Raw genomic sequence first — 27,686 nt, forward strand, 5'->3', positions numbered from 1 at the left:
AACGCTCTTAAGATTTCCACCTGCAGGGGCAGCTCAAACACAGGTTTCTGCCCAGTGTGGCTGAACGTCGATTTACCCTTTCAGGTTTACTGTGCTGATTTACTTTAGCAGTCACCAGAGGGAGCGAGAGACCTTTCCAAGACCCAGATCTGCACCGCATGTTAATTACAAGTAGGTGGCACTGCTGAATGAACTGATGGTAATGATGACATAATGCCACGCTGAAAGGCAGAGGCTGTTAATGTCCCATCTGTGGTGTATATTCTCATGTTTTGACTGGATTACGCATGATTAAACATTTCACAGTGTTGTAAATACTGTATCCCTGTACAGCATGTAGACCTTAGGAATATACATCCCATATGCTTAGGATTTAGCCACAAACTGCTGTAGTTTCTCATAACAGAACACAATACATCATGAGCAATGCCTTTAAATCAAAATGAGCTCTGTGTGATCACTCATTATATCCTATATAAAGAATGATATATAAAAAGTAAACTAGTCTTGGCAGGCGAGACCTAGACATGCTAACTCACCCTCTGCCCTTTAGTGCAGACTGCGTAACCAATGACATTTGCCCCATTGGATGTGCCTGTGGGAGAGAGGAGGGGGGGCTTCCAGCAGACCTGCAGGACCCCTGGAGCCTGCCCACAGAGCACCTGAACATCGTGGGGTGGCAGCGGAGGCCCTGGGAGGTAACCAATCCAGTGTGTAAGAAAAATAATCTCTTACGGTTTACTGATTTAGTACATGTAGGATACAAACGAGAGGGGAAATGATGCGAAGCATTCATCAGATGCACAAATACGTACACATACACACACACACCCACACCCCACCATGCACAGAAATGCCCAGACACAAAGGAGGAAATGAGGACGTGAGGTTGGGGTGGTGGGCTGGGGTTATAATTTGACTTGCATATCTAAATTTATGAAATTACATGACAGCTTATTTGTATTTTGCAGAGATACAGTTCATGCGGGCTACTTGATAGCATGACATTGCTGGTGGGAAACATTCACAAAACACTGCGTGTTGTGTTTAGACAATGTCGTTTAAGTGTATGGTGAGTTTTTGCACAACACTAATATTTCCTAACCTAAGATGATTGTCAGATAAATCAAGATGAAAATTTTATTTTTATTTTTATATACAGACCTATATTTTTGGGTCTGTATTCCTTTTATATGCTATTCTACTATAACCTTTCAGTAATCTTTGGAAGAGATGAAAACTTTAAGGGTTGCCCCAAGATATACACTGCTGACTCCACATGCAGAGAGCCTGATTACAGCTCAGCATTTCTTTTTCCTGATCTCTTTGAAATCTGGATAAAACATGCAAACTGCATTCGAGCAGAAGCAAATGCACACTGATAGAAAATGGTCATTTCAGTGAGCAGTGGAGGGGCACCGCTTTATATAGAACTGGCTATGTCAGGCTAGGCTATAGGCTGAGGAAATGACTCGTCGTAATTATTGATCATATCTTGTGCTGCTCTGGTATTCTCTAATTAGTGAAGTGCACTGTGCAGCAAACTTGGGCAAAATTGCATACAAATTTGGTTTCAAACAACAAATTGTGCATTTTCAAAGGACGTGAATGACAGACTTGTTTTTAAAAGGTTTTCAATCTCAGAACCAGAATAAGATGCCATTTTGCCCACATTTCATAATAAACTGCATATGCTGAACAACATGGCACAGTCATCCTCCCTGCAAAATGTGTCAGAGCACTAATGACATCCCTTAGGTTTAGTGCTGGAATATATGGGAAACCCAGCACTGAAGCTTCGTTCTGACCTGTTCTGCAAAATGGTGTTGGACCTAGACAAAATACAATACACAACAACGACATGGTAAAGAAATGTGACGCTATACTATTCTAGAGCAGAGTACAATAACATTAGAATTCATATTACAGTACATGATCTTGCATATGAGAGTTAAACTAAGACTCTTAGAAGCATGTGAAAGTAATCGTCAGCTATTAAGCTGTGCATTATTGATATAGTATCTCTGTGGATAATAATAAAACCTTTCTGACCTGCTGCCTGAGTGCAGAACTCCACGCCGGCTTCCTTCCTCTCTCTCTGCTCCAGCGGCAGTTGCCACGGCACCTGGTGGGGCTGCGCCACCACCGTCACTTTGTAAACTGTCAGGGGCTTCAGGTTGTGGAACCGTAGTCTATACCTTCCCGGTTTTACCGCTGCGTGCTCTACCCCGTCTAAGAACACAGTGTGAGCATAGTTGCTGTTGCTAGGCAACCAAGAGAGCTCGGCAGTGTCACGCTGAATGTCATCGACGCGCAGGCCGCACGGCGCCACCACCACATTGGCTCCCACCAGCAAGGTGCAGCGCAGCTCATCTGACAGGCCCCGGTCTGTGACGCTCTGCACTGACACACGGTGGACGCAGCCGTCCAGGTCCAGCTTCTCCAGCAAACACTTGGTCCGACCACCGTATGGTATATTGGCACGAAGCTCCCCATCTACTAACACATTGTAGCTAGAGATGTTCCCCCAGCCCAAAGGCACTAGTGGAGGCTCCCAGGCCACGATGACACTCCGTGCCAGCTGCTTGATCAAGGTGATCTTTCTGGGGTAAGGCACAACGTCTTCCGCCAGGTCCTCAGGATCCAAGGCCCCACCTGTCCCATTGCTACAGGGAACCAAGGCGTTTGCTGAGCTCAGAAGGCCATCCTGGGAGGCACCTCCATCCACAGCCATCAAGGCTAGGGATGTGTGCTCAAGTGAGCCAAGATCTTCCCCTGCGTCTCCAGCCTGAATGCCTGGTTTTTCCTTGTCCTGGACAAACTCCACAAAGTTGGAAGGAACAAGTCCTCTTTGGCCATCCAGCAGCTCCCCTGTCATGCATAAACAAGTACAGACACAAAGGTAGAAAATAACAGAAATATGTCATTCATTTTTTAAATTGATATTTCTAGTTAAAAAAGAATAAAAGTAGATAACAGAAAATCCTGCTACTATTTAATAAATGTCTCTTTAGGAAACAACTTTCTGTTTTGATGCCACCTGTAAGTGTTAAAATTAGGCTTCTCTCACAACACAAAGACAAAAGCAAAGCAATAACTTAAACACATAAATCGGTGAGAGCTTCTTTTTTTTTTTTTTTAACCTGCAAGGTGGGAATGAGTCACTGAGTGAGAGGTGGAACATATGTAAACATACAGCATGTTCTATTCCCTAAGATGTAAGATTCCCCACGGGTTCTCTGATGCCATCTTTCATACTCCAACACACAAATTAGAAAACACTCCTTTCAACATTTCTAAGGACCTCAGCGTTTGAACATTTCCAGGAGCACCCCAGAGTACGTAGATGCTGCGGTCAATGCAGAAAAAAAAGAAAGAAAAGAAAGTGCTTAGATTTGCAGTGTAGTTTTTCCCCCAAGGCAATAAGTTTGTCTTCAACAAAGCTCCCTATCATCTCGTCCTTCAATCCCTGGGGGGACTTAGACCATCTTGGTGTGTCTCTACAAGTGTATCTGAGCGAGTGTGTTTGTTGTTTATGTGTGCTGATGATTAAGCTGAGCCCTGCTGGATTAGTCATCAAACTAAGAGACCAAGGTCCCAATCCTGACAACAGCTTGGTATGCAGCCCAAGTCGCCCCTCCTGTGTGGTAAATACAGGGACCGTCTGCAATACCATGCAATCTGACTGCACACAGCTAATGAAACACGGGGCTTTCTATGACGGTCTGTGCTGGCTGCAGGATTGCTAGCAAGGGGGATTAGGATTGCCTCTGATGGAGAAGCCTTCATAATTATAAAGAGATTATACAGAGAGTGAGTCCAGCCACCAGTTACGAAAAAGTATCGGGAAACTTTTCTTCATGACACCACGCACTGACTAAGTGGAAGTCACGCGATGAAAGTAGCCAACTAGTATGTATGACGGACATATTCTATATCAGGGTGACAAAGCCTGTCAAGCAGTCCTTGCAGCACGTTTACAAAACTGACTGCATCAGCATTATGTTTAGATTGTGCTGTATCATTACATAACACGACATAATGTAAAGAGACTGCAGGGGCACAAAATGCATCACAGATACAATGTGTCATTCGACACATACAACATTTTTGCATATACCACTTACTGCACAGTGTGCTGTAGGTGCAATGCAGTAGGGCGATTGTGGCTCAAGAGTGGGGTGTTCGTCTTGTAATCGGAAGGTTGCCAGTTCGAGCCCCGGCTCAGACAGTCTCAGCCGTTGTGTCCTTGGGCAAGACACTTCACCTACCACCTACCAGTGATGGCCAGAAGGGCCGATGGCGCGATATGGCAGCCTCTGTCAGTCTGCCCCATGGCAGCTGTGGCTTGCCTTCACCAAGTGATGAATGTGAGAGTGAATGAATAGTGGAATTGTAAAGCGCTTTGAGGGGTCCCGAAAAGCGCTATATAAATGCAATCCATTATTATTAATATTATTACATGTTACAGTCAAAAACGCCACAGACATAAATACGATGGTGAAAGACAAAACAACTTCAATGGAAAATAAATGCCAGCTGACACACATTACTTGGCATTTTTGTGTCATTTTGAGACAATACATAATGATGCATACTAGGGATGCATCGATACCGATATCGGGTATCGGCCTCGATACCACATTTTCTAAATTACTCGTTAAAAGTCCCCCGATACCGGGGACCGATACCACGGTCTGAGACCTGTCTATGTTTGAGCGGCATGTAAGGGGTTAATCACAGGCGCAGAGTGCCCACCCCAGGCCCCGAGTGCCCGCCTCCAGGCCCCGAGTGCCCGCCCCAGCCGTGTGGAACTATTTCAAAGTGAACGAAGACGCGAAAACAAAGGCGGACTGCAAATTGTGCTCAGCAAAATTGTCCAGAGGAGGCTCAAAAGGTAGCGCATTTAACACAAGTAATTTAATCAAGCACCAAAATCCCAACACAACAACGAGTACAAAGAGTTTACCCACGCTTATTTACCCATGCTTATTAGCACAGAGGAGCATAGCTGATGCTATAGCAGTGGCACGGAAAATAGTTGGGCATTTTAAACATTCCGCCTTGGCCTACTCCCGCCTCGAGGACATTCAGTGACAGCTCAACCAGCCAATAAAGAGACTGCAGCAGGACGTACAGACGCGCTGGAACAGCACGTATTACGTGCTTCAGTCCCTCATTGAGCAAAAGCGAGTGCTGGGGGTGTCCGAGCATGAACTCCCTGACTATCTCACCGCTCACCAATGGGCTCTTATGGAGACGACTGTTGCCATCCTCGCCCCCTTTGAGGAACTAACTAAAAAAGTGAGCAGCTACAACGCACTAGCCTCTGATGTCATCCCAGCTGTGACTGTACTTGCGAGACTTCTAAACAGACGAGTAAATACCTCTCAGTCCCATGTAGCAGTGTGGAAAGTGAAATGCTTTTTAGCTCAGTGTCACACATTATAGATGAAAACAGAAACAGTCTGACTGCTGATAATGCAGAAAAGCTACTTTTCTTAAAAACAAAACCCTGCCACTCACTTTTTCTCTCCATTAAGTGAGTCATCTTAGACTTTATGTTAATACCTACCTCAGTTGCACTGACTGCCACAGTTCTATGTTGGTGGATGTTGTTAGTTTATTCAAATATTGTGCACTAAATAGCAAAGATGTTTATTAATGCCCCTTGTGTTGTCCAAAGCGGCAGAGTTTACAATAAACTGAAAACAATACTTGAGTTGCACTGTTTAAAAATTTTTTTCACAATTATTTATTCTGTAATATGTTGCATACAACATGCTTTTCATTTTAAATAAATGTTCTTAATTCCAAACCAGTCCCTGTTAGCTGTAAATTTAAATCGTGTTTTTATTAAGTACTTGGTATCGGTGAGTACTGAAATGCAAGTACTCGTTTCCAAAAAAGTGGTATCGGTGCATCCCTAATGCATACACTTGTTTTCACTGGCAGGCAGCATCAGGGACACCAGACAAGCACTCAGGCAAAACTGCAGGCCTGAACAGAAGAAAACCTATCCTCCCAAATAGAAAATTTGTTGCAGTATTTTCAGATTTTTGCCAGAATTTGATTTATCTCGCCAGAAGCACATATCGCCTCACAGACCGCTTCAAATGCTCTATGTTTGTTGTGTACGACTCACCTTCATAGAAGCCATCGTCATCCATGTTTCCATACACATACAGATACTTTCCAGCCACAAGGGGGAGTTCTGCTTCAGGATGCTCATTTGGTCCATCGTAAGGGTTATAACTTGAAGGAAAGAAAGGTTTTTCATTCATTTGTGAAGGAAAATTAAAGATAATGTGCGTTAAAACCCAAAATGAAATTATTTCTGTATTTAAACTTGTCTTATGTACCTATAACGGGCAGTGCAAAGGCGGACCTGGCCTGTGTAGCGAGATTTGGACCTGGGTGATGGGCTGGCCTCATCCTCCATCTATAGATAAATGAGAGGAGCAAATTAAAGTGTTATTAGAGGGATAAGCGACTTTCCTACAGCATATTTAAGAATTAGCAGTTTGCAGCAACTCTTGAACCATTCCTTTTCAAGATATGAATATGTAAGTTAATTATTTAAAAACAATTAACATAATAGGTTACGCATGCATTATTCATGGATGTGGCATCACACAGACCCACCTCTGATGAGGGAAACTGTCGGGGGTGGATGGGGTGGTCTGTTGTCACGGTGCTGGATTTGACAGACAGCAGTTCTGGTGGTTCTCCGTCTCCAGTCTGCGGTGAGTAGGGCAAGAACTGGGATATCAGCAGCGGCGTGTCTGCCGCACTGTCATCACCTGGGAGACATTGATTTCCATAGCAAATAAAGAGTAACTGCCTTTTCCTTCCACAACCATTTCGCGCTCTTTGGAGCAAAACCATTGATCTCCTGCGGGTACAGCTAACACCCTTCATTTGGAAGGCTACTCCACCCCTATCAGCCCATCCTATTGGCAAAACAGAAAATACGAAACGGAATTCCCTGAAGAAATTAACAATACGTAAACAACACAGATCAAGTGCATCACTGCGTTCTTGTGGTTTGTATGTAATATTATGCATTAGCACAAAAACATCAGTGAATTCTGCCCGAAGTGAAGAGACAGATAAAACAGGATTTTCAGCACTTCAAAGACCTTTGGTTTGTGCCAGACTGTATAAATCTACATCACTGATACGGCTCTATTTGCTGTATCTGCAGGTTGCACTATGTGTTGTTAGAATACTAATGTGTTAAATTACATTCGTGTCGTACATCAGGCTTGTGATCAAGGGCAGATATTGATCATGAATAAGCACCGTCTCCATTAATGGTATCCACCTCTGGTTTGCAGTGAGTGGGTCCAGCTGTAATGTGAGCTGTCTGGGGATTAGATCGCTAATTATCATTTTATCTGATCATAACCCTTTTAAGCACTAATAATTTTGCAGATGCTTTTATCCGGAGAGCACATATGTTTTTAGAATAGTTAGACCCCACTAATATTTAACCCTGCTAGTCTACAGTTTTATATCACCACTTTATATTACACAGTTACATTAATACTCACAGAACCACACTCAAGTAAACACCGCTCAGCTAAAACTGAGGAAAGTAGTAATCAGAGAAAAATAAATAAATAAAAATCAGGGACTGACTTTCTAACACTTGATTTGTTTTGATATATCCCCGTCCCCCAGCCTCATAATTGCCTTTATAGCTCAATGTGTTTCATACAAAGCTGCCTGTGAGGTGAGACTCACCTGTCTCTGGTTGGGCTTCGAATCTGACCTGCGAGAGTTTCTTCTGTGGTGAGGGCGGGATCTGGGATGCAGAGGTGGTATTACTTTTAGGGATATTCACAGGTTCCGACTGCAGGTGGAAATTCAGCAGCTCTTTGGACAGCTGGTGAAAGTGTTCACTGTGTGACCGGCATTCCTGCTCCAGGTCACGAACCTTGACCTTTGGCAGTTAAGAAAAAGAGCAGAAAGGATTGTGAAGACAGAGAGAAAACAAAAGAATGGGAGGTGAAAGGTGATTATTCTTCAGGGCTTTGGCAGTATATAATTTTGAATGTCTAGCAATCTAATCTAAACACGTGGAAGTGTAGAGTCATTTACTGATATGGTTAAGTCGTGATAACCAAGCCTGAACACTGCATGAAGTTATATCATAGACATGCTATCAGAGGAAGGCCTAGAGGGGAAAGTGTGAATATACATATAATCACTTTTGGTGATAGAGAATATAATTTTGGTTTCACAGGTATGCAATTAAAGGAAAATTCGAAGAGGAAAGAAAGGGTGATGTAACTAACTAATCAGGGATGAAAATAAATACCTGAAACATTCTGTCCTTATTGTTCTGTTCAGACAAAATGTGGAAATCAGAAGTCGTAAGTAAAGAAAGGGGAAAAAAAATGCAAAAAGAACCAATCATTAATAAAAGCAAACGGAAGGGGAACCAATGAGAACAAAAATGTATTTATGAGTCGACAAAAAAATAAGACAAATATGTTTGTCAAACTGAAATGGACTCCTAAGCACAAAAACACAGAGTGGAAAACATATGGGGATTTCACACCTACAGACAGCACTACTATGCTTTCCCTCCTGTGGCCATATTTGCCCATAACTATAGAGAAACGCGCCTGTGAAAGAGACCAACTGATTCAGTGATTTCTAGGAAGAGATCTCCTTGACAGAGTTTCAATTTCTCTGACCAAACTGTTTTTTTCTGAGCCAAACTCAGTCTGCTTGCTCAGTAAAATCGTATTAGAGCGCTCCAGATGGATAATAACGTGACCTCATATGAGCCGCACACAAAGGAGTCTGCGACGTATTCTCGTAGCAAAAGGATTTAAAGTAAGACGAGAAAATAATTTTGAGTAGAAGTCTGTGATGAAACTGCGGGTCAACGATTACCACCGGGGGGGCCACGTAAAGCGTCAATGCAACGCGTGACAACGCGACTACTAAACAGAAACGTTTGGAGCGCTATAACAAAAGCAACCTGGATAAGAAGATAGAGGCAGAAATGTGACCGCAAGCACAAAGGATACGCTATTGTCTGACTAGTCTGATGTATGAGTCACAATCTGGTGTGGAGTACTGAAAAAAAAAACTACACAATAGTGTAGCCAAGCGTTTTGCTGGAAGAGAGACGGGGGGAACTTACTTATGGGACTTCATTAGAAGAGAGTCCAGAACCCCAACGGTACCCATGTGTCATAAGTTCAAATTTGGAATAAACTTGTGCTTCGTTTGCGTCGTATGGCTCCACATTAAAACCCTGCTTGTCCACCCACGCAGCTGTTTTCAATTAGCCTGATTAGACGTCGTTGAAGGCCTACGTAGGCGTGTGCAGACGGTGCCTTTTTTAACATCTCTCTAATGTCTTGCCAGTTTAAATGCACTAGTTAGTCCAATAAACGTCACTTTTCAATTTACTTAATTTAAATAATTTCCTGCGTCTCTGCGTTCAATTTCAGGCTCAGCAGAGGTGAGGTGATTACTGAAAATGGTGTGGGTGTGAGTCACGCAGTTAATCTAATACATTCATTTGACAAATATACCTCGCTTATTTTATTTTATTTTAGCCCCAAATGTAGAAATGCTCTGAGGATGGCAGTGTTGGTTGATGTTAGCCCAGGCTAAAATATCTTAAGAACTGCACTGGAAACAGACATTAAAAAAAAAAAAAAAACAAACTGCTGGGGTGAAGATTTAAATAACAAAAAAAAAACCCTCAAGTTTCTGCATTTACACAATTGAATGTTGGACAAGAAAACTGTCTGTCTTGCAACATAAAAGGTGTGCGCTTTCATCTCCTTTTTTATGTCAGATTGTTGGCTTTTGATTAGCTAACATTTCCTCCCAGTTACGTTTATATCGCCGCCTGTTGCTTTGGCATGTTCTTGACAGACAGTAGATCGCTCTTTGCGTTTACATTTGGACTGAGATATTTTTCAAAATGACCTCAGAAAAATGTCAGTTTTAGCAAACACCCTTGTACGTGTGGACATAGCCTAAAATTCTCACTTTTAGAGCGTTGGACATTTTGACCATCTCTGTGGTGTGTCTGTGCCTCTTACAGTACTTTTAATATATCAGACAAATAATATAGCTTGCTGTGCAGTTGTTATACTATAAAACAATCGAAGAAGTCTCCACACTGCACCCATAGATATGATATATACAATCAAGATTACTGGCATTAGTTTATAATTTAACACTCCACTATCTCATTTAAATATGGCCACTTCCTGCTCCAAAAAAGAAGATGGAAATAGCCATAAAGCTAAAACTGAAGCTAAAAGTTCAAGGCTAGTTCAAAGCACTGGGTGCCTTAGTAGAGCCAGACAGGGTGTTTTACAGCAGCTAACTTGATACATAGACAAGCTTCAAGTCTTTTTCATATGTTCCAAAAAGGAGAGCTTCATCACCAACTTATCCATGTTTCCCCTTATTTCATCTGGAAAACTGACCCAATACTACATGAACCATCTTAAGGATGTGTTTTGATTCGCCTGGTTAAAACAGAAAGCTCCACTATGTTTAAGAAACACAGCAATCCGGGAAACATAAGGGTTCGTTCAGCTTACTGTACCTCTAACAGGTGTACTGCTTCCTCATGCTCTTGGTCAGTTTGAACCCAAGCCTGCAGAGAACACACAGAAACACACAATGACAGCTGACACTGTGATCACAGTCCATGAGGTAGAATAGACAGTACACAGCTGACATACTGTCAACGCAATACCCTGGCGGATCCTCACTGGTTCATCAAACAGAGCTGGTACTTGAAGAGATGCCTACTTCTGATGGTACAGCTCCAATAAAAAGCAACTGGCTTATTTTAGGACATGTTAGTGTCCAAGTACTGGCTGTTAAAGGCAGCGAAATTAAACCCACTCTTGAGCGACTGTGCAAATCAATTTGTCTCAGTTTGAATGATCTGCATCTTTTTGAACATTAATGATTCTCTTTTGAACAAACATCAATGCAAAAATGGGACCAAAATGAGACAAACAAACCACATAGACTTCTGAGAAAGAGACACTTTTCATCATGTTAGACTTGTGGTCTAATCCAGAAGGTATTTGATATTATTTCAGTCAGGAAGGAAACAGTAAGCAGGAACACATGCACACATGTATATTCTGTTTTACGAAATATCAAAAAAGAATAAAACAACCACAACAGGTCAGATCTTCATGCTGCAAGATATTTGTAATGTGTACAAATATATCAGCAACTACAAAGGCAACATTTTTAGCCGTGTTCTTCATCACACGATCAAAGGGACCATGGCTGCATTTGTAATCACATCTGCTGATTTTGGGGCGGGCTATATGAGGTATCTGTATTTTCTGATACAGTAGCAGTGATTCAGCATAAAGTGGCTCAAGACACATCATTATCCAAACAAAGACCTTTGGCATAAATTCACTACACAAAAGTCGATAACCAAGGAGGGATACTGCCAAAAGCATTAAAAGAATAGACTTAAAGCGGTTTTTAAACATACCTTTTGCAATTGATTGATCTCCTTCTGCTTGGTATGAAGGGCCACCAAGGCTTGCTCATGCTCTGTCTGCAACTGTTGCTTTAGCTCTACAGCCTCATGCATATGCTAGGAAGAAACAGAGGAAGCAGAAGGAGGAGAGATTATTTCTAACACTACTGCAAAAATAATAAATTACCCAGCTGCAATCTTTCATTGAAAACAGTATTCTCACATTTCAATGTCATCGAGTAAATCTATTCTCTCTACCACTCTGGCAAGAGCTTTTGAGGATTCTGAGCCCTGTCCACCTGATTTAGCAACATTGCATCCATGTCTGAGGAAAAATGAGGACTGCTTGAAAAATAGGAATAGCCACAGTGTTGTTGCATCAGCTTCAGTGTAATAAATCCCACAAATTGAAGTGAAGCATTGCCTAATCCTCAAAGATTAAACCAAGCAATTCATTTGAAAGGTTGCCAAGAGTTGGATAAAAATATTAATACCAATTACCACCTAGTTTATCTAAGGCTGAAGTAGAAGAAAACAGCTTGCTTCTATATGACAGTTTAGAGATCTGCCTACTAGCAGCCCATTACGCTTAGTAATTAGCACATTATATGTTGGTTGTTTAAAGTTGAAAGATTTTGCACCTTCACATACGATGTCACTTAAGAGGCAAGGTACGTGAAGAGAAGAGCATTAAGTAACACTGGCTTCTGTAACATATATATCTCTTGCACCAAACATACTCTATAGTCTGCACTGACTTACACAAAGCTGTCACGCATAGTCGCTCCTGATCCAAATCTACCCTTTGCCAAATTAGCCAAGTCATGACCATACAGTATCTATGCATGAAGTCACAACCAGCTGCCACATCTTGCAGAAACAGAATTAAGGCCATAGGATGTCTCTGTGAGCTTAAGAAGAAAAGACAGCTTAGAAAGCTCTGACATTCATATTTTTTTTCCCTGTTCTTTCTCCCTTGAAAAAAGAAAATCTTCTTTACCTCCCAGAGTGGCTTTGAGGTGTCCTGAGCAGCCAGTCGCTGCTTTGCATAATCATGGAGAAGCTCTAAGCTGCAGAGGACCGGGATAGCTGAGAGGCTGTCACTGGATCCTTAGTGAAACTGCTTTTTTAACCCTTGCTTTTTCACACGGGAACCAATGGTCACGCCTGCATTTAAACACCTCGTTTTGTCCTTTTAAAAAGATCTGCGATCCTTCACTTTATCTGCTTTGGTTAACTTATTACAATTTCAAACAGCTCCAAACCTTGGACTACTGCAGAGTTATCCAAGGCCTACACTGCTTGATGTGGACTCGAGGCCTTGAAAAGTTGACTAAGACTGGATTGAAACAGCAAAAGAAAGATGCTGACTTATTAGAGACAAGAATCAAAACAGACTCTATTTAACTGGGCATTAAAAGCACATGACATCAGGCACCTGAAAAAAAAATGCAACTGACTGCCTATAAAACTCATGATGTCTTATGAACTGACTTAAAATTGTTGTCAAAAACTTCAAGCTTGACCTGATATTTGCTGTTGAGAAGTTTCAGACTTTATTTGGAGCTAATGCTTTGGCTGTTCCTCGGGACAGTCTCACTTGTCAACATCAATAAACTGGTTGTGTCTCTACTGAATGAGGAGGAAGACACTGGCAAATTAGAAACATCTGTCAACAGTGTACCAAAAAAAATCCAGGAGGTCCCCAAAATCCAACTGGAAGATAAATCACGGGCTGATAATGGTCAGCTCTCCATCACATTACTATAATCACGCTATAATTCTATACCATATACTATACTATAATACTATAATTCACAATTTTTAAGACTACACTCTGGATTTACCTCTGTTGACACACATACATGTCTAACAAAGGTCTGATGTCACTGCAGATTATTAGGTTATATGTTTGTTTTCATTTCTAATCCTGTCCCTTCTGATCACCCAATGAAAATCTTACCATCTTCAACTCTGTTTTGTAAGTGTAACATGAGCCGTGGCCACAGATAAGAAAAAAAACCTACTAAATACAATATTGTGAGTTTTTTTCTTTTAAAAAAAAAAAAAATCTGTTTCCTAGTTAAATTGGTTGCTCTCTTTAAAGACGGCAGTTTTTGAACCTCTGTATGTTTGCTCACAGAGAAATTAACAGTCTCTAATTTTTATAGTAGTTCCATTTTAATGGATACACAGAATAGTAACCAAAGATCCTGAAAAAACAAATTATGTGAAAATTATAAATTGATTTGCATGACATTGAATGAAATGAGGAAAACATGACTTAGTACTCTGTGGAGAAACCCTTGTTGGCAAGCACAGCAGCATTTCTTGTAGTTGGTTACCAGGTTTCCAAACATCGCAGGGCTAAGAGATCATGACCTTGAAGTTTTCCTTCTTTACCCACTCCTATGTTACCTTGGTGGTATGGTTTGGGTCACTACCATGCTGAAAGATCCATCCACAACCCATCTTTAGTGTTCTTGCTGTCTAAGTTCTCATCCAAGATTTCGTGGTACAAGGCCCAATCCACTGGCCCCTAAATGTGGTAAAGTTGTCTTGCACCCTTTGGAGAAAAACGTCCCAAAAGAATATGTTTCCACCTCCGTGTTTGGCAAACAAGTTGATGCCAAAGAGCTTGATTTTGGGTTCATCTCTCCACAGCACTGCCTCCCAAGCCATCTCTGGATCATTTAGATGTTCACTGGCAAACTTAAGTCGGGCCTGTACATGTGGCCTTGAGCAGGGGGACCTTACAGTTGCTTCAAGACTTTAATCCATTATGCCAAAATGTGTTACCATTGGTGTCCTCAGTGACTGTGGTCTCAACTGCCTTTAGAATATTAACAAACGCCTCCCATGTAGTTTTGGTCTGATCCACCACCTTTCTCACGATCATTCTCACCCCACGAGGCAGGATCTTGCATGGAGCTCCAGACCCAAACACAGCCAATCGGTGAGCGCCAGAATTCTGGCTGGATTGAAGAGGATCAAATGTCTATTCTTTTCTGGATAATTGGTTGATATTCTGTCTGCCTGCATTAACACTGAACTACCATAAAAAGTGGAGACTTTTCATTTCTTTGTAAGTGAGCAAACTTACAAATTCAGCAGGGGATCAAATAATTATTTCCTCCCACCTTGTGTTCTAACTTTGATACCAGACTTTGACCAAAACAAACAACAAAAAGAAAACTTCTGTTATCAGATTATATGATTAAAAATAATACAGACAGTGCTGCATCTCATTAGTTTTGAACCAGGTCTTTTTCTGTTCTTTCACACTGTGTTTCTACCATCTCTGCTTTCTCCACCCACATTATCCTGTGTAATTTTCTCTAAATTATTTCTTTGTCTCCATAATCAATGCACAATGAGAAAGTGACAAAGCTTTCTCTGCTGTATCGGGGAGCTGGTCAGTTTTTCTCATGCGGGTACATTTCGCTCTCAAATATCCTGACAGACACACAATCGATAGGAGATGCAGGGAGGCGAGGATTTGTAATGAGAGTCCCTCTCGCAGTGCAGCGAGACTGTGTCTGATTACTATTGGCAAACCAGAACACAATAAAGAAAACAGCCTTTCCATGAAGCCGGTGACACTCCACCTCATGTATTGCCTCAGTTTCCTTCTCAGGTTTTCTGAGGACACAAATGCATGGGAAATGGGAATATTTCCAAAAGAGTCATAGTAAAACTGGGCCTGAAAAATCAGTTATCATGACTGGTGTGAGGACTACTGAAGTGAGCACATGGTGGACTATCAGGGTGAAGATGGGAATGCTGGAGAAATGGAGTGAGATGGATTGATGTAATGGAGAAAAAGAAGCAAGAAAAGGTGGTTTAGGCTTGGGTCATCACATCTTCTACTCATAGGTACAACAGGTGTGTGGTTGACTTTACAGACAGATTGTTTAGTGGTCTGTTGAACTAAATTTAGACTCAAATAAATGCATAGAAACTGAATAATAATTACAGGTAATTAAATCTGAAATCTGTGCAAAAAGTAGGTAAGACAATAAAATTTATACAAGAAATGAGTGAAATCTTTAGTCCAGGGGTTTATGTGTGGTCAAATAGCACAGAGGAACTCAAATCTGATATTATTAAGGCAAAAAAAAATTGTTCCACCTTTAAAACGTGTTCCAGGTTATCCACTTTGTCCTGTAGTTGGCTCCTCTGCTCCTGGGCCACGTCTCTCTCCTGACTCACTACAGCAAAAGTCTGTCTCAGCCGATCATAGTCGGATTGCACCTGCAAGAATTCGAATCATGAATTGAGCACAGACACAACGAAGGGCTAGATGAGAAACAAGCGAAGGTTAAGTGGATTGTTAAAACATGAATTTGAATAACTGTGGGTGGAAAAGAAAAAAAGGTCAGCAGCGAAAGAGGCAAAGAGAAAACCACAACAAAGCGAAGAAAGAAAACACTTTAATTGCGTCGTCGTTTTACTTGAAGAGTCTCAAAATGCAGTCTGTTTTATAAAGAGCCAAACAAGCATGCAATTTTTATGAGGTTTGTTCTTGCAGCAGACCTACTTTTCACATTTATGAATAGAGGCTGCATTTTTGTGGCTCGAGGGTTGATTGAGAGTTCACAGTTTGAAGAGAAATTAATCAGCACATTTCCATTTAGCGTTGATGAGACAGCGTTGCTGACTTGAGCATTTCTGCCGCTCGTCTCTTCATCGGTCAGAGGCCTTGAGCTAAGCCGGTTCCTCAAAGGACTGAGCTGAACCACACCTATCATCTCATTAATTAGCATGAGATGAGAGACACAATAGATAAGCTTACTCACAAAAATAACATTTAGAAGTACATCAAAGATACATGCGGCTTAACACGGATGAATATTTCTATTTTATCTAATCATTTTATTTAGAGATCAATTGTGTCACTGCTGATGTTACCAATTAAACCAGACAAGCAAAGAAGTTTTTTATTCAACATTCTTTGCTTAACATTTCGATTTAATGAGTTATATTTCTGATATTTCTTAAAAACTCAGTCGCTAAAATAAAAGTTACCACTAACGACTCTGAGCAATCAAAATAACACTGCTTCTGTGATAAATACAAAATAGTTAAGTTGATCAGTTCTCTCTAATCTATCAAAGATCCTACGAAGCAAATGCAATTTATGTACTCTGATTCTCTAATCACATCCCCTGTCTTGTTTCCCGTCTCTTCATTTCTTACTCTTAGCTTCTGTCGTTCTCTTCTCCCCCTTTCATCTATTTATGCACACATAAATACATTTTCACTGTGCCTTTGTCTTAATTGCCCTTACAAGCCAATCACACTCAGTTATACAGTATATGTGGCAGGACACATTTGCCCCACTTTCTTTTCATCTCCGTGGCCACCTTGTCGGTGAACAGATGGCATCGTTTTCTGTGACACTTTGGAGCAAAAGCTCCGAGCAGAGTCCCTGGACACATGTCAGATCTGTCCCCTCTGTGAAAGTCACAATTAGTGCCAGAGCAGCTAATCGCCTACCATCACAAACGGTCACTGTCTCTCTTTATGGGTCTGTGTGCATGCGTATGTATCAGTATGTGAAGTCAGGAAACCAGGGAGCCAGCATTAGTAAAGGACAATATTAGGAAAGGGAAAGTAGCAGTAGTGTGTGTGTGTGTGTGTGTGTACAACACGTCACATGTTTTGAGCCAACCCTTTTTTCTGTTTATTTTGCTAGAAAAATTGGAGATAGGTGCAGCAATTAATTGAAACACGTCCAAACATACGTGGAAATACAGTAGATAAGGCAAAATAGAGTTTGCACAATTCTAATGAGGTTAAAGTCAATAGTTGGTATGACTGTCTTTATTCTTTAGCACAAAAACTTAGGTGAGCTTTCTAGTGATTTCTTCAAGCAGTCTTCAGGAATAGTTCTCCAGGCTTCTTCTTCAAGCTATTCTTTGAATGTTGGCGTCTGGTTCTGTTCTTTGTCAAGATGATCCCACAATGCTTCAATAACAGCTCCAAGGAGGTCAATCCATGACTGATAATATTCATTTGTGTGTTTTTCTATTCAGGTGTTTTACTTTTTTCCTTTTATTGACAGTGTGTTCAGGATCATTGTCATGCTGAAAAATTAAGCTGTAGCTAATTAAATGCTTTCGAAGTTGGACCAAAATCTGACACATTTTGAATTGTAGGCCCAAACCATGAGAGAGCTTCCATTGTGTTTTCCTTGCTTAAGAATGGTGTCTTAATAGCCATTCTTCCACTGAGACCATTTCTGTCTGGTATATGTGTTATTTTCTTTTGTAGATTCACCTAAAGAAATGAGTGAATGAAAAAAGCCAGGAACGAGGACAGGACTGAAAATGAGTGAAAAAGAAGCCAATGTCCAGTGAAAAACAGACCTTCAGAAACCCTGAAGAACTATTGCTCAAGAACAGTTATATAAATGAAAGCCTCTGTCAGTGCGCCCCAGGGTGGCTGTGGCTACAATGTAGCTTGCCATCACCAGTGTGTGAGTGTGTGTGAATGGGTGGATGACTGGATATGTAAAGCGCTTTGGGGTCCTTAGGGACTAGAAAGGCGCTATATAAATACAGGCCATTTACCATTTACCAAAACATAAAAAAAAATTGTGGCTCAACACTATTAATATTTGGAAATCAATCTGATATATTGATCTGACAAGATGGACAAGTTCCATCATATGACTGCTCCTTTTTCTCAAAGCCACTGTGTGTGCGTTTCTTTTCCTGCATCGTTGATACAGAAAAACAGATCATACCAAGCTCATTCACTGATTTCTTTCATTTTCCTGTGTGTGTACTTCCAATGCATACTTGCACAGTACATGTGTGAATTTCTCACCTGGTCATACTTGGATGCCTTCAGATGGTGGTTGATCAACTCAAGGTTCAAACGATTTTTCTCCTGCAAGGCAGCATGGAGCTTTGCTTTCTGAGAAGGAAGAGAAAGCAACAAAGAAAGAGTTGGTTGTCTTGTTCCATTATCCTCCTGCTTACAAAGAAATTTATATCTGAGTGCAAGCCACACAGCAAAACTCCACCTTAAAATTATTATATAAGTGAAAGAAGCGACCTAAGCAAGGTTAGGTTAGCGTCGATCGCTCCCTCCATATGTATGCATCTGCGTGTGTGTGCGTGTGTGTGTGTTTGTGTGGATAATCTTTTTCTAAGATGCCGTCTGGAGGACAAAACCCACAGCTGCATACTGTCACCCTCCATTTGGTATGTGGCTTTAGGAATGGAGGGTGAAAGCTGAAAAAGATGAGGGAATAGGAAGAAAGAAAGAGAGGAAAATGGGGTGGGTGGGGGGAGAAATGAAGAAAATTGGAATTGTGAGAAAGAGCAACAGGAAGCAAGAAAATATCTGAGGGAGAAATAGGGGGAAAAAAACTAAAGTGAGGAGAAGAAGATGTAACAAGGGAGTCCCAGAATGTTAGTCGAGTACTAAATAAGCAATCGTGCGCACAATGTCAGTAAAACCCTCCTAGCTAAAGACGAGATTAACTTGCAAACCACGTAAAAGGATTGAAAAGTGATGTGCAGTTCCTGTCTGCTCCCTCTACATTCAGAAGTTGTCATGCTGCTGGTGCTGCAGGTACTCAAGCATTACATAATTACGCCAGACTCAAACTAGGCCAATGCTCTCCTCCTATCACGCTGCAGCGCATTCAAGAGTGATTTTTACTGCGACTGTTCATATCCTGGCACGTAATACCACTTCACTGATACTGCTCATTGCCATTCTCAACAGTCCGGCATTAAAATGTGGGTAAGTAATTTATAATAGCAGCAAGGCCTTTCCTCATTGTCTTCAAACAAAAAGCAACAGGAGTTAATGACAGGTTTTATTTTCTTGTTATGTCTAGTTGGGAAAAAGAGCAGGGCTTGTTTTTAAAAATGCTGTCTCCAAATGCAACAGTTACTGTCCAGGGGAGGTTTGAAAGTAAACTTGGATTTCAGATACACTGAAACACAACCTCTATACATTTATATTCAAAACGGCAGAGACACACTTGTAATGGTTTATGTTAAGTTTACTGATATTGGGTTATTCTTTGTTTCTCCTGCATTGAAAGTACTATATTACTACTTACTACTATTATTGTGTCATTCCTCATTAGTTTCAGTTGTTCCTGTTTAACCTGGCCTCCTTGAACAGAGGTCTTGAGCTACCCTTCACAACATAATTTCTTTATATGTTGCTTCCAAAGAGCCATAACTTCTTGTCATTTTTAAAGACGTCTTGAGCATCAGTTCTCCTTTTGGTATTGGCTGTGTTTTCTTTTTTGTTTGTTTATCCACTTTGAAGTTAGGTTGAATGACCTTTGAATCAATCAAACTAACTGAATAAGTACCTCTTAGCAAGATACCAATTATTAGTAGACTGTCAAAAACGTACATGATTTGTTCGCATATCTTTAGCTGAATCTATAAAAAAAAATAACACAGTTTGATAGGCATAAAATAGAATTTTTGCATTAAAAACTAGCTGTAAGAAAGCGTGCTGTGGAGTGTGTCCTTAGAAAAATTGCAGATCAGACATGGATTGGCCTCCCCAGATCCCAGACCTCAACCTTACTGAAGCAGTGTGGGATCATTTTGACAGAAAATGAATCAAAAGGCAGCCAACATCCAAAAAAGAGCTCTGGATGTCCTTTAAGAAGCCTAAGAAGAAGAAATGACAAGACAGTTTGCCTAAGAGAGTTTAGGCTGTGTTGACGAATAAAAGTGTTCATACCAAATATTGACTTTCCACCTTGTTAGAATTGTACAAACTGCACATGTTTGTACATTTTCAGTGAATTACTGCCCTTATTCTCCATTTTCCTAGCAAAATATAAAGGAAACTTTTGCACAGTATTCTATTTAGTTTGAGCCCGCCTTTGTCAGATTGTGTGTGTCTACCATTTTTTGTGCTATTGTATGTTTCACTGACTTGTTCTCCATCTCATTTGTTTTGTCTTTGTTGTGCTTCTCATTTGGATTGTTTGTTACCCTTTAACAGCTTAGTATAACAAACCTCAGTCTATCTACATTCTCTTTTGTATTATGCTTAACGGCGCTATGTAATAGCATATTGACACACAATACATCAGCGCAATATGCTCTTGTGAACCTGACTGTCACGAGTTAAAAAATGGCCAAAGCTTTGTATCACCTTCTGCAAGAGAAAAGACTGTGGAGCTCAGAGGTTTATGATCAAATTTATCAGTACAATAAATCGAGGAACTCAATAAACTCTGGACAAGAGGAGGAGAGAGAAAAACAGACAAAGTGAGAGGCCAGCCAGATTCATTCATCTCTTTGTGTGCAGGCAGAGTGACAGCCAGGGATGTCAGAGAGACACAATCAAACCAAGACCGAGATAGAGAACAGACAAGGACAGGAAGACACAGAGACTGGTGAGTGAGTTCACTTGCTGCTGTTATTGTGTAACTCATGTCGCCACATCACAGCCCTGCAGACTACAGCGTTTTTCAATGTACAGAGCCACACCTACAGCAGCAGTTACAAATCCTCCTGCTATGCTGCTGTTAATTAAGCAGAAATGAAAAACAGGGAGATGTCAGTCTCAGTCACGCACTTCACTAAATCTCCAGGACATGGTCTTGTAGCAGACACCATAAGACAGGCGGGGAGGAGATGGACTGAATGTACAGATAACTGGAAAGAAGACAGCAATAGAAACCCTAAACTTTCTTTTGCTCAACCTTCTTTCCCATCAAGGAAAAGAAAGTTTGAAAGAAAAGACAGAGAGTAATAAAGAACCACAGAAAGAAAGAGAATGACCTTTTAAAGCCTTCTTTTTATGGGCCTCAGGAATGATGTCTGCTTCTCCACTTCCTCCCACTTACAGTGAATCACACATTCACAGCTCAGCTTAACACTCCCTAACATCTTGTATACACACAGCTAAACTGCGAAGCCAAAGGACACACACATTTTCGTGCCAATTTAAACCTCCAATATCCACAAATAAACAAAGAAATCTGGTTTGACGATATGAAGGATATGGAAATGTGGTGTACTCTTAAGAAAAAACACAATTTAACAGGGATTTAACAGCACTGACATCTGTGCAGAGCAAGTGAAAGTGTAGCAGGCATGTGTGAATCTTGAAATCTGTGTTCCATATGTGCATGCAGAGAGGCTGGATTGGCTTAAGGGAGAGGCATCAATACAGCTAATGTCTAATTCACTCTGGTAACTTTCTTTCTTCCTTTCCATACTGTCATTTCTCATTGCCTACCACACAACACCCACACACACTCATACAGACTCTCCCTTCCATCACCATAATTATCATTCTGTCCATAAAACCACAAATTTAGCTACTGAACCCACCTTAGCTCACGGCTGCCAGGCACCAAGGTCCTAAACTCTCAAAATGTTCTGTGCATCTATATTACTGGCTCATACCATACTTTCTTGTTGACACTTTCGTTAGGAGCTTCATAATAGTAGAATTTCCAAAAAATGAACTGGCACCTGCCACAAATAAGACAAATACAGTGTCTTTAAGCAATGATTCATCAAGTCATGAAAAAACAAGCTGCAGCTACATTATTTTGTTATAATGATTGCACTATTGTGTGAGTTAGACTATAAATATATCTTTACCCAGGCATGAAGATGACCTTTTAAGAAAATATTATTCTTTTGTTCTGCCACATTTTACTGCCACAATAATGTAGGATACAGCAGAGTGGCTTAGAAGTAATCAAACTCACAGGATAATATATTAGCTATACCAGTTTAACTGCTTGTTAACAGAAATATTTAATGGCAGCGACTCAGTGCATTTAGGCATGTAAACATCGAGTATCAGAATGGGGAAGAAAGATGGAAGAAGTGACCATGACTGTGGCATGGTTGTTGGTGATGAGACGATATGCATATATGATAAGCATTTTAGAATTAGCAGAGTTACTGGTAACCCTCTCTGGGTTTATAGAGAATGGTCCGAAAATGAGAAAACATCCAGTGAAAATACCTTGTCGATCTGAGATTCGCCAGAATGCTTTGAGCTGAATGGAAGGCAACAGTAACCCAAATAACCACTTGTTACAACACAAAAGGCACAGGCTCACCAAAATTGGACAAAAGAATATTGGAAAAACCTTCCATGGTCAGTTATGTCTCAATTCTTGCTCCAGCATTTCAAGAGTCAGATTAGGTATACTGTAAACAAGATGAAAGCACGGATCCATCCAACTTTGTATTAAAAGTTCAGTTGTTGGTGGCATTATGGTGTGAGGGATAGTTTCTTGGCACACTCTGGCCCCCTTAGTACCAATTGACCATTGTTTAAAGTTCACAGCCCTCCAGAGTATTGTTGCACGTCCATCTCTTTGACCAGCGTATACCATAACCAGCAAGGTCCAGCTAATAAAATAGTCAGTGACTGTATATTATATTTGATCTACTTACTCAGATTCATACACACTTGAATCTAAACTGGGCTACAAAGGAAAAAGAAAAATGGCAAATAAGTCTTTATGTCAATCATAGAGGACACTTAGCTGTGTTTGATGAAATAACAAATAATTTAAAAAATATTTAAGAGATTAAATCCTTCCGTTTTTTAATTAAAAAAACAATTAAGTGACATTAAATGCAGCATTCAAATATCCTTTGCAAGCTAATATAGGATTTTATGGATGTGATCTTGGATTTGCTGAATTTAGAAAAACACATTTTGGATCCTAATAGCAATATTAAATGTTGCAAAATAATACTTGAGAAAATAAGCCAGGAGATGATGCATTTCTAATGGAGAATTGATGGGGGATGAAATCATGATTGCAGAGATTTGTGGGATGGCTACTCCTGACTCTAAATAGGATTCTTGTGGGTAGAGGATTGGTGCTGTTTTCCCCAGGAGGATTGTCATTAATTAGATGTCATGGCGGAAACACTTTGTTCCACTTAACTGTGGGCGGAAAGACACACTGACAACATCTGCCGTCGTCACTGTGAGCAGCAAGTCACAAACAGAGATGTGCCCGTAATAGGTAATTACTACAGACATGACCTTTTTATACAAGTAAAATGCAAAAAGAAGTTCATGGCTTAAGTTTCTGAAATTATATTCTCCTCACTGTTGACAAACATTCGTATCTGAATGTAAATTTTACACCATTTTCTAGTCCAAAAGGCATATTCTCCTCTGTGTTTAAGATATATAACATTCATATCTTGCTACATTAGATTATCTCAGTCCTCTTTAAATCTTGAGATATTATAAACAGATTATTTCCTCCAGATCTCTTCATTAAACTCTGGACTGCCGTTGTGAGTGAGTGGTATAATAGGACATCTACAGTCAATGTATCTATGCATGCAGCTGTCCTTAATAACTGAGTGTGTGAGAGAGATTGTTCTGTACTTGTGGTTAGTGAGTGAGCAAATTGGTAATGTTATATCCTCACTGACATCTTCTGCAAGAAAATCAAGCTCACCACTATTGAATAGTTGATGCAGTCAGGACCATGGACGGCTCCTTAGCTTTAGTAATGCAGACCAGCACAAACGCCCTGAAAACTGACCTGGAGACTGTAAATGTTATCTTTTAACTTTTTTTATTGATCATAATTTTAAAAACAGAACAGCTGGTTTTGCTTTTATGTACATCTTTAAGGTTAAAATGTGAAGGGTTTTAACATCTATAAATTTGAAATAACATTTATGAACTTAATTGAAGAAAGATTTCAGTTTGAACTCATCCTTTAAAAACCTCTAAAAGCCTGCAATTATTTAAATCACACTCAAAGTACAGTATGTCAGTGGGCCACGTTAGACAAAAGCAAGCCACCAGTCCTTTAATATCTCACTGTAAAACAACTGTGATATGGAAGCAGATGACAGAGTAGCATATCAGTGTAATATATGCGATCATTTATTACACAAAATGAAATCAACAAGAGTAAAAAAATACAAGTGAGTAATGTGATGACTTGTAGGACTATACATGGAGTATATTTACTTACACGTCCTTGTGGGTTATGCTATGTGAGTAAGACTAAGAGGGAGTTAAGGATTCGAATTTCTAAACACGAAAGCAATATAGGAAAAAAGATCGAGAGAAAAAAACGAAAGAAAGAGAGAAGAAAGAGGTGCTTTATAGCGAGACATTTTCAGCTGACTGGATGTGGCATTTTTTGTCTACAGTTCAAGGGAATTGGAGTCATTATGTCACTGAAAAGAGGGAGCAATGAGAAACATAAACTTCTTCAAAGGGAAGATCATTAGACGTATCATTTGCAAACTGTGTATCCTGGTGGATTAAATAAGGAATTTTATACAAGTGTTTGGTTTGTTTTTGTCTGTGAGTATGTTTCAGTGTTTTGTGCACATTTTGTTGATTTGGTGGTTGGAGCGCACTGTTGGTTTTGCATGTTGACAAAGTGTTAGTTGTTGCCACCTGTGCCTGTTACTGATTAGGTCCTGGTTGTGTTTTATGGTTGGCAGCACCCACTTGTATCAGAAACCATGAGGAAAGCCTTATGCTGAAACACATCAGGTTTTTTTTCTTACTTCCTTGTAGTATTTAGTACAGTATATATGTAATTGTTAGCTCTCATGAAATTCTCATTCATTATTATGATATCAGTGTGCTCACAAAGGCAGCGAAGAAGAGTGTAAACTAGGGTGTAGCAGAGTAGGATTTAAACTATACAAAAAGTATCTTTGGAAATGTTATATTATATGTAACATTTCCAATAGAAGAACTCAGTTTAGTGTTCAGAGTCAAGGATGCATATAAATCTGTTTGGTTTAATAATTTTAGTAATAAATTTATACTCTTGTATTACTTTACTTTTTAACACGGCCACTGTAACTCCCGTGGTGCTGTCTACCCACTGGAAGGTCAGGGGAGCGATCCCTGCCTACTCCGGTCTGCATGCCATATCCTTGAAGTATCCTTGGACAAGATAGTGAACCTTGAGTAGCAAATGTTAGACAGCACCTATGGAGAGATAAAAGTGCTGTCCACAGTGCACCTGAAGCACATCTGAACCAAAAGAAACCAACTAAATCACTTCAGTGCCGATTACAAAGCACTGAGCTACAACATAACACAAAAGAGTCTAAAAGAGGACACACTCTCAAGGTTAACTTTAAGACAGTTGTACATTGACACTGTATGCCCCCACTTAAGGAATTGGTTTTGAAAAGCTGGGACATTTTGGAGGATTTATTGTATAGCATTAGCAAGCTTTACACTTCAACATAAAAGATGATGTATAACACAGGCTTTGTCCTCTGAAGAGCTTAATAGGTGTTTGCCCTTTCGTGAGAGAATGTGTGACTTCCATCCCACTTGATCTTCAGCCAAACATTAGCTTCCTTAGCATAATGTAGTAAGTCTCAAGAGCATTTTGAGATCAGTCGTTTATAATGCAGTTAATACCGTGCATTACTTTTGGAATGGTAGGCATGACACAAGAGCAAATGCTGGGTTATAACTGCGCAGTCCATTCACAACAAATGATTTGCGTTAACATTTGATACGTAGTAGTGTTTATGTGTGCTATTTTATCTGTAAACTCTGCCGCATCGCAGATTGACTTAATATTGTTTCCCTTAGCATGGAATGTTGTTTTAGCAACTATACCATAATGTCATTTTTAAAAGAGGCTGTAAACATGTCAGTTTCAAAGCATTTTCAGCTGATTTCTCTAACCTGTACTGCTGATTATGCCGCTACAAGTGCCTCATTCATAAAACATAATTGAGTAGCCAATCTAGTTTTGAGAGTAGTGTGTGTTTGTGTAAACCCGTGTGTACATGTGAGCAGTCATAATAGGACGTCACACAAGACCTATGAGGTCATCTCTTTTATTTGCAAACTGTGGACACAGATGGCATGGGGTAATACCAATACAGTGAAGCGTGAGCTGAAGTGTGTGCGTGTGTGTGCATGCAAGCATGAATGAGTTGCATAACTAGCATCTGCAGGCATATATTAGCCTTAAGCCCTTCTGCGCCCACTGTGTCACAGAGCAGACCTTTCAACTGAATCCCACGCATTTAAACCCCTCGAAATAGCTCATGTAGTTAGAATACCTCATATGATGAACACGCTCCGTCACTTTAGTACAGCAAGTAGTCCTAACATACGATACAGTAACAATCTGGGGAATTTTCACACACGTGTAAATAAAGGCTTGAAAAAAATGTCTGCACATGAATTATGTGACTCACTCCTGCACATCTGTAGCCTATATGTAGTCCCAGACTTTTAAATTTAACACAAAAAGCTCCACTTCAGTTCAATGTGGCAACCAGAATTTTATGCACATTTACAATCCTCTTGGAGGGAAGAAATCACAGTACAGTCTTTTGCATTTAGTAAAATCGCACATATACAGATTCTTCTTGAATATGTGGTTTAAAGTTTTGCTCACCTTCTAAGCAGAAATCAAACAGCTACCACCCTCACCTCCATCAGCTGGACCAAGAGCAGGAGACCATCCGTGGTTTTATTCAGTGAAAAAACCAGAGGAGAGGCAGGGAGAGGCCAGCGCTACAGTCAGAAGAGATTAACTTCTCCTTCACGTGGCAAAACATCCTCACTCACGTCACCCTTCAAGCTACTTTGCCACTTCTCTCCTTACTCCTTGAGCTCAGCTAAGATAATACTGTAAACTGTAGTATTTGCAGTTGTTTATTTGTGTTACGGTGCTTGCTTTTGACTCAGCAGCAAACCGGAGTTGACTTTTTCACGTCAGACATCTCAAAGTTTCAAGCCTGAGGCAAGGTAACAAGTAACTACAGCTGTTACCCAGCAGGGGCACACTTCCCCAAATTTGCAGCAGCTATCAGGCCCCTCTTCTGTCAAACCAGCTCCCAGATCAGATTTAAGAAACAGACACTCTCTCTACTTTTAAGACTAGGCTTAAAACTTCCTTTTTAGATATAGCACATAACCAGGGCTGGATCAGGTAACCCTGAACCATCCCTTTGTTACACTGCAATAGGCTCAGGCTGCTGTGGGAACGTCCCATGATGCACTGCGCATTTCTTCTTCACTCATCTCTTTCCACTTTTTGTGTGTTTACACCTGCCTCTCTCTGTTCTCTTCTCCTCTCCCCAGCAGACCCCAGAGGTTTCTTTCTGTTAAAAGGGAGTTTTTCCCTTCCTACTGTCGCCAAGTGCTTCCTGACAGGGGGCCGTCTGATTGTTGG

General features: G+C 40.5%; 1 protein-coding gene across 9 annotated transcripts in view; it reads right to left on the minus strand.

The window, feature by feature from the left end:
* rimbp2a (RIMS binding protein 2a) overlaps nt 1-27,686 on the minus strand; it is a 68,706-nt gene that overhangs the window by 17,683 nt on the left and 23,337 nt on the right. For 5 of the 9 annotated variants that reach the window (XM_085169060.1, XM_085169056.1, XM_085169059.1 and 2 more), the window contains 12 exons: nt 18,338-18,427; nt 15,635-15,757; nt 11,516-11,620; nt 10,595-10,645; nt 8,327-8,350; nt 7,750-7,948; nt 6,646-6,803; nt 6,363-6,442; nt 6,146-6,255; nt 2,053-2,871; nt 1,809-1,832; nt 540-691 (listed from right to left, as the gene is read on the minus strand). In XM_085169060.1, coding sequence (XP_085025186.1) covers nt 540-691; nt 1,809-1,832; nt 2,053-2,871; nt 6,146-6,255; nt 6,363-6,442; nt 6,646-6,803; nt 7,750-7,948; nt 8,327-8,350; nt 10,595-10,645; nt 11,516-11,620; nt 15,635-15,757; nt 18,338-18,427 — 1,935 coding nt within the window. The remainder of the gene's footprint in view (nt 1-539; nt 692-1,808; nt 1,833-2,052; nt 2,872-6,145; nt 6,256-6,362; nt 6,443-6,645; nt 6,804-7,749; nt 7,949-8,326; nt 8,351-10,594; nt 10,646-11,515; nt 11,621-15,634; nt 15,758-18,337; nt 18,428-27,686) is intronic. The other 4 variants (XM_085169057.1, XM_085169061.1, XM_085169058.1 and 1 more) reach the window with 2 other exon arrangements.

The sequence above is a fragment of the Neolamprologus multifasciatus genome, chromosome 7, assembly GCF_963576455.1.
Source record: "Neolamprologus multifasciatus chromosome 7, fNeoMul1.2, whole genome shotgun sequence".
In the NCBI taxonomy this organism is placed as follows: Eukaryota; Metazoa; Chordata; class Actinopteri; order Cichliformes; family Cichlidae; genus Neolamprologus; species Neolamprologus multifasciatus.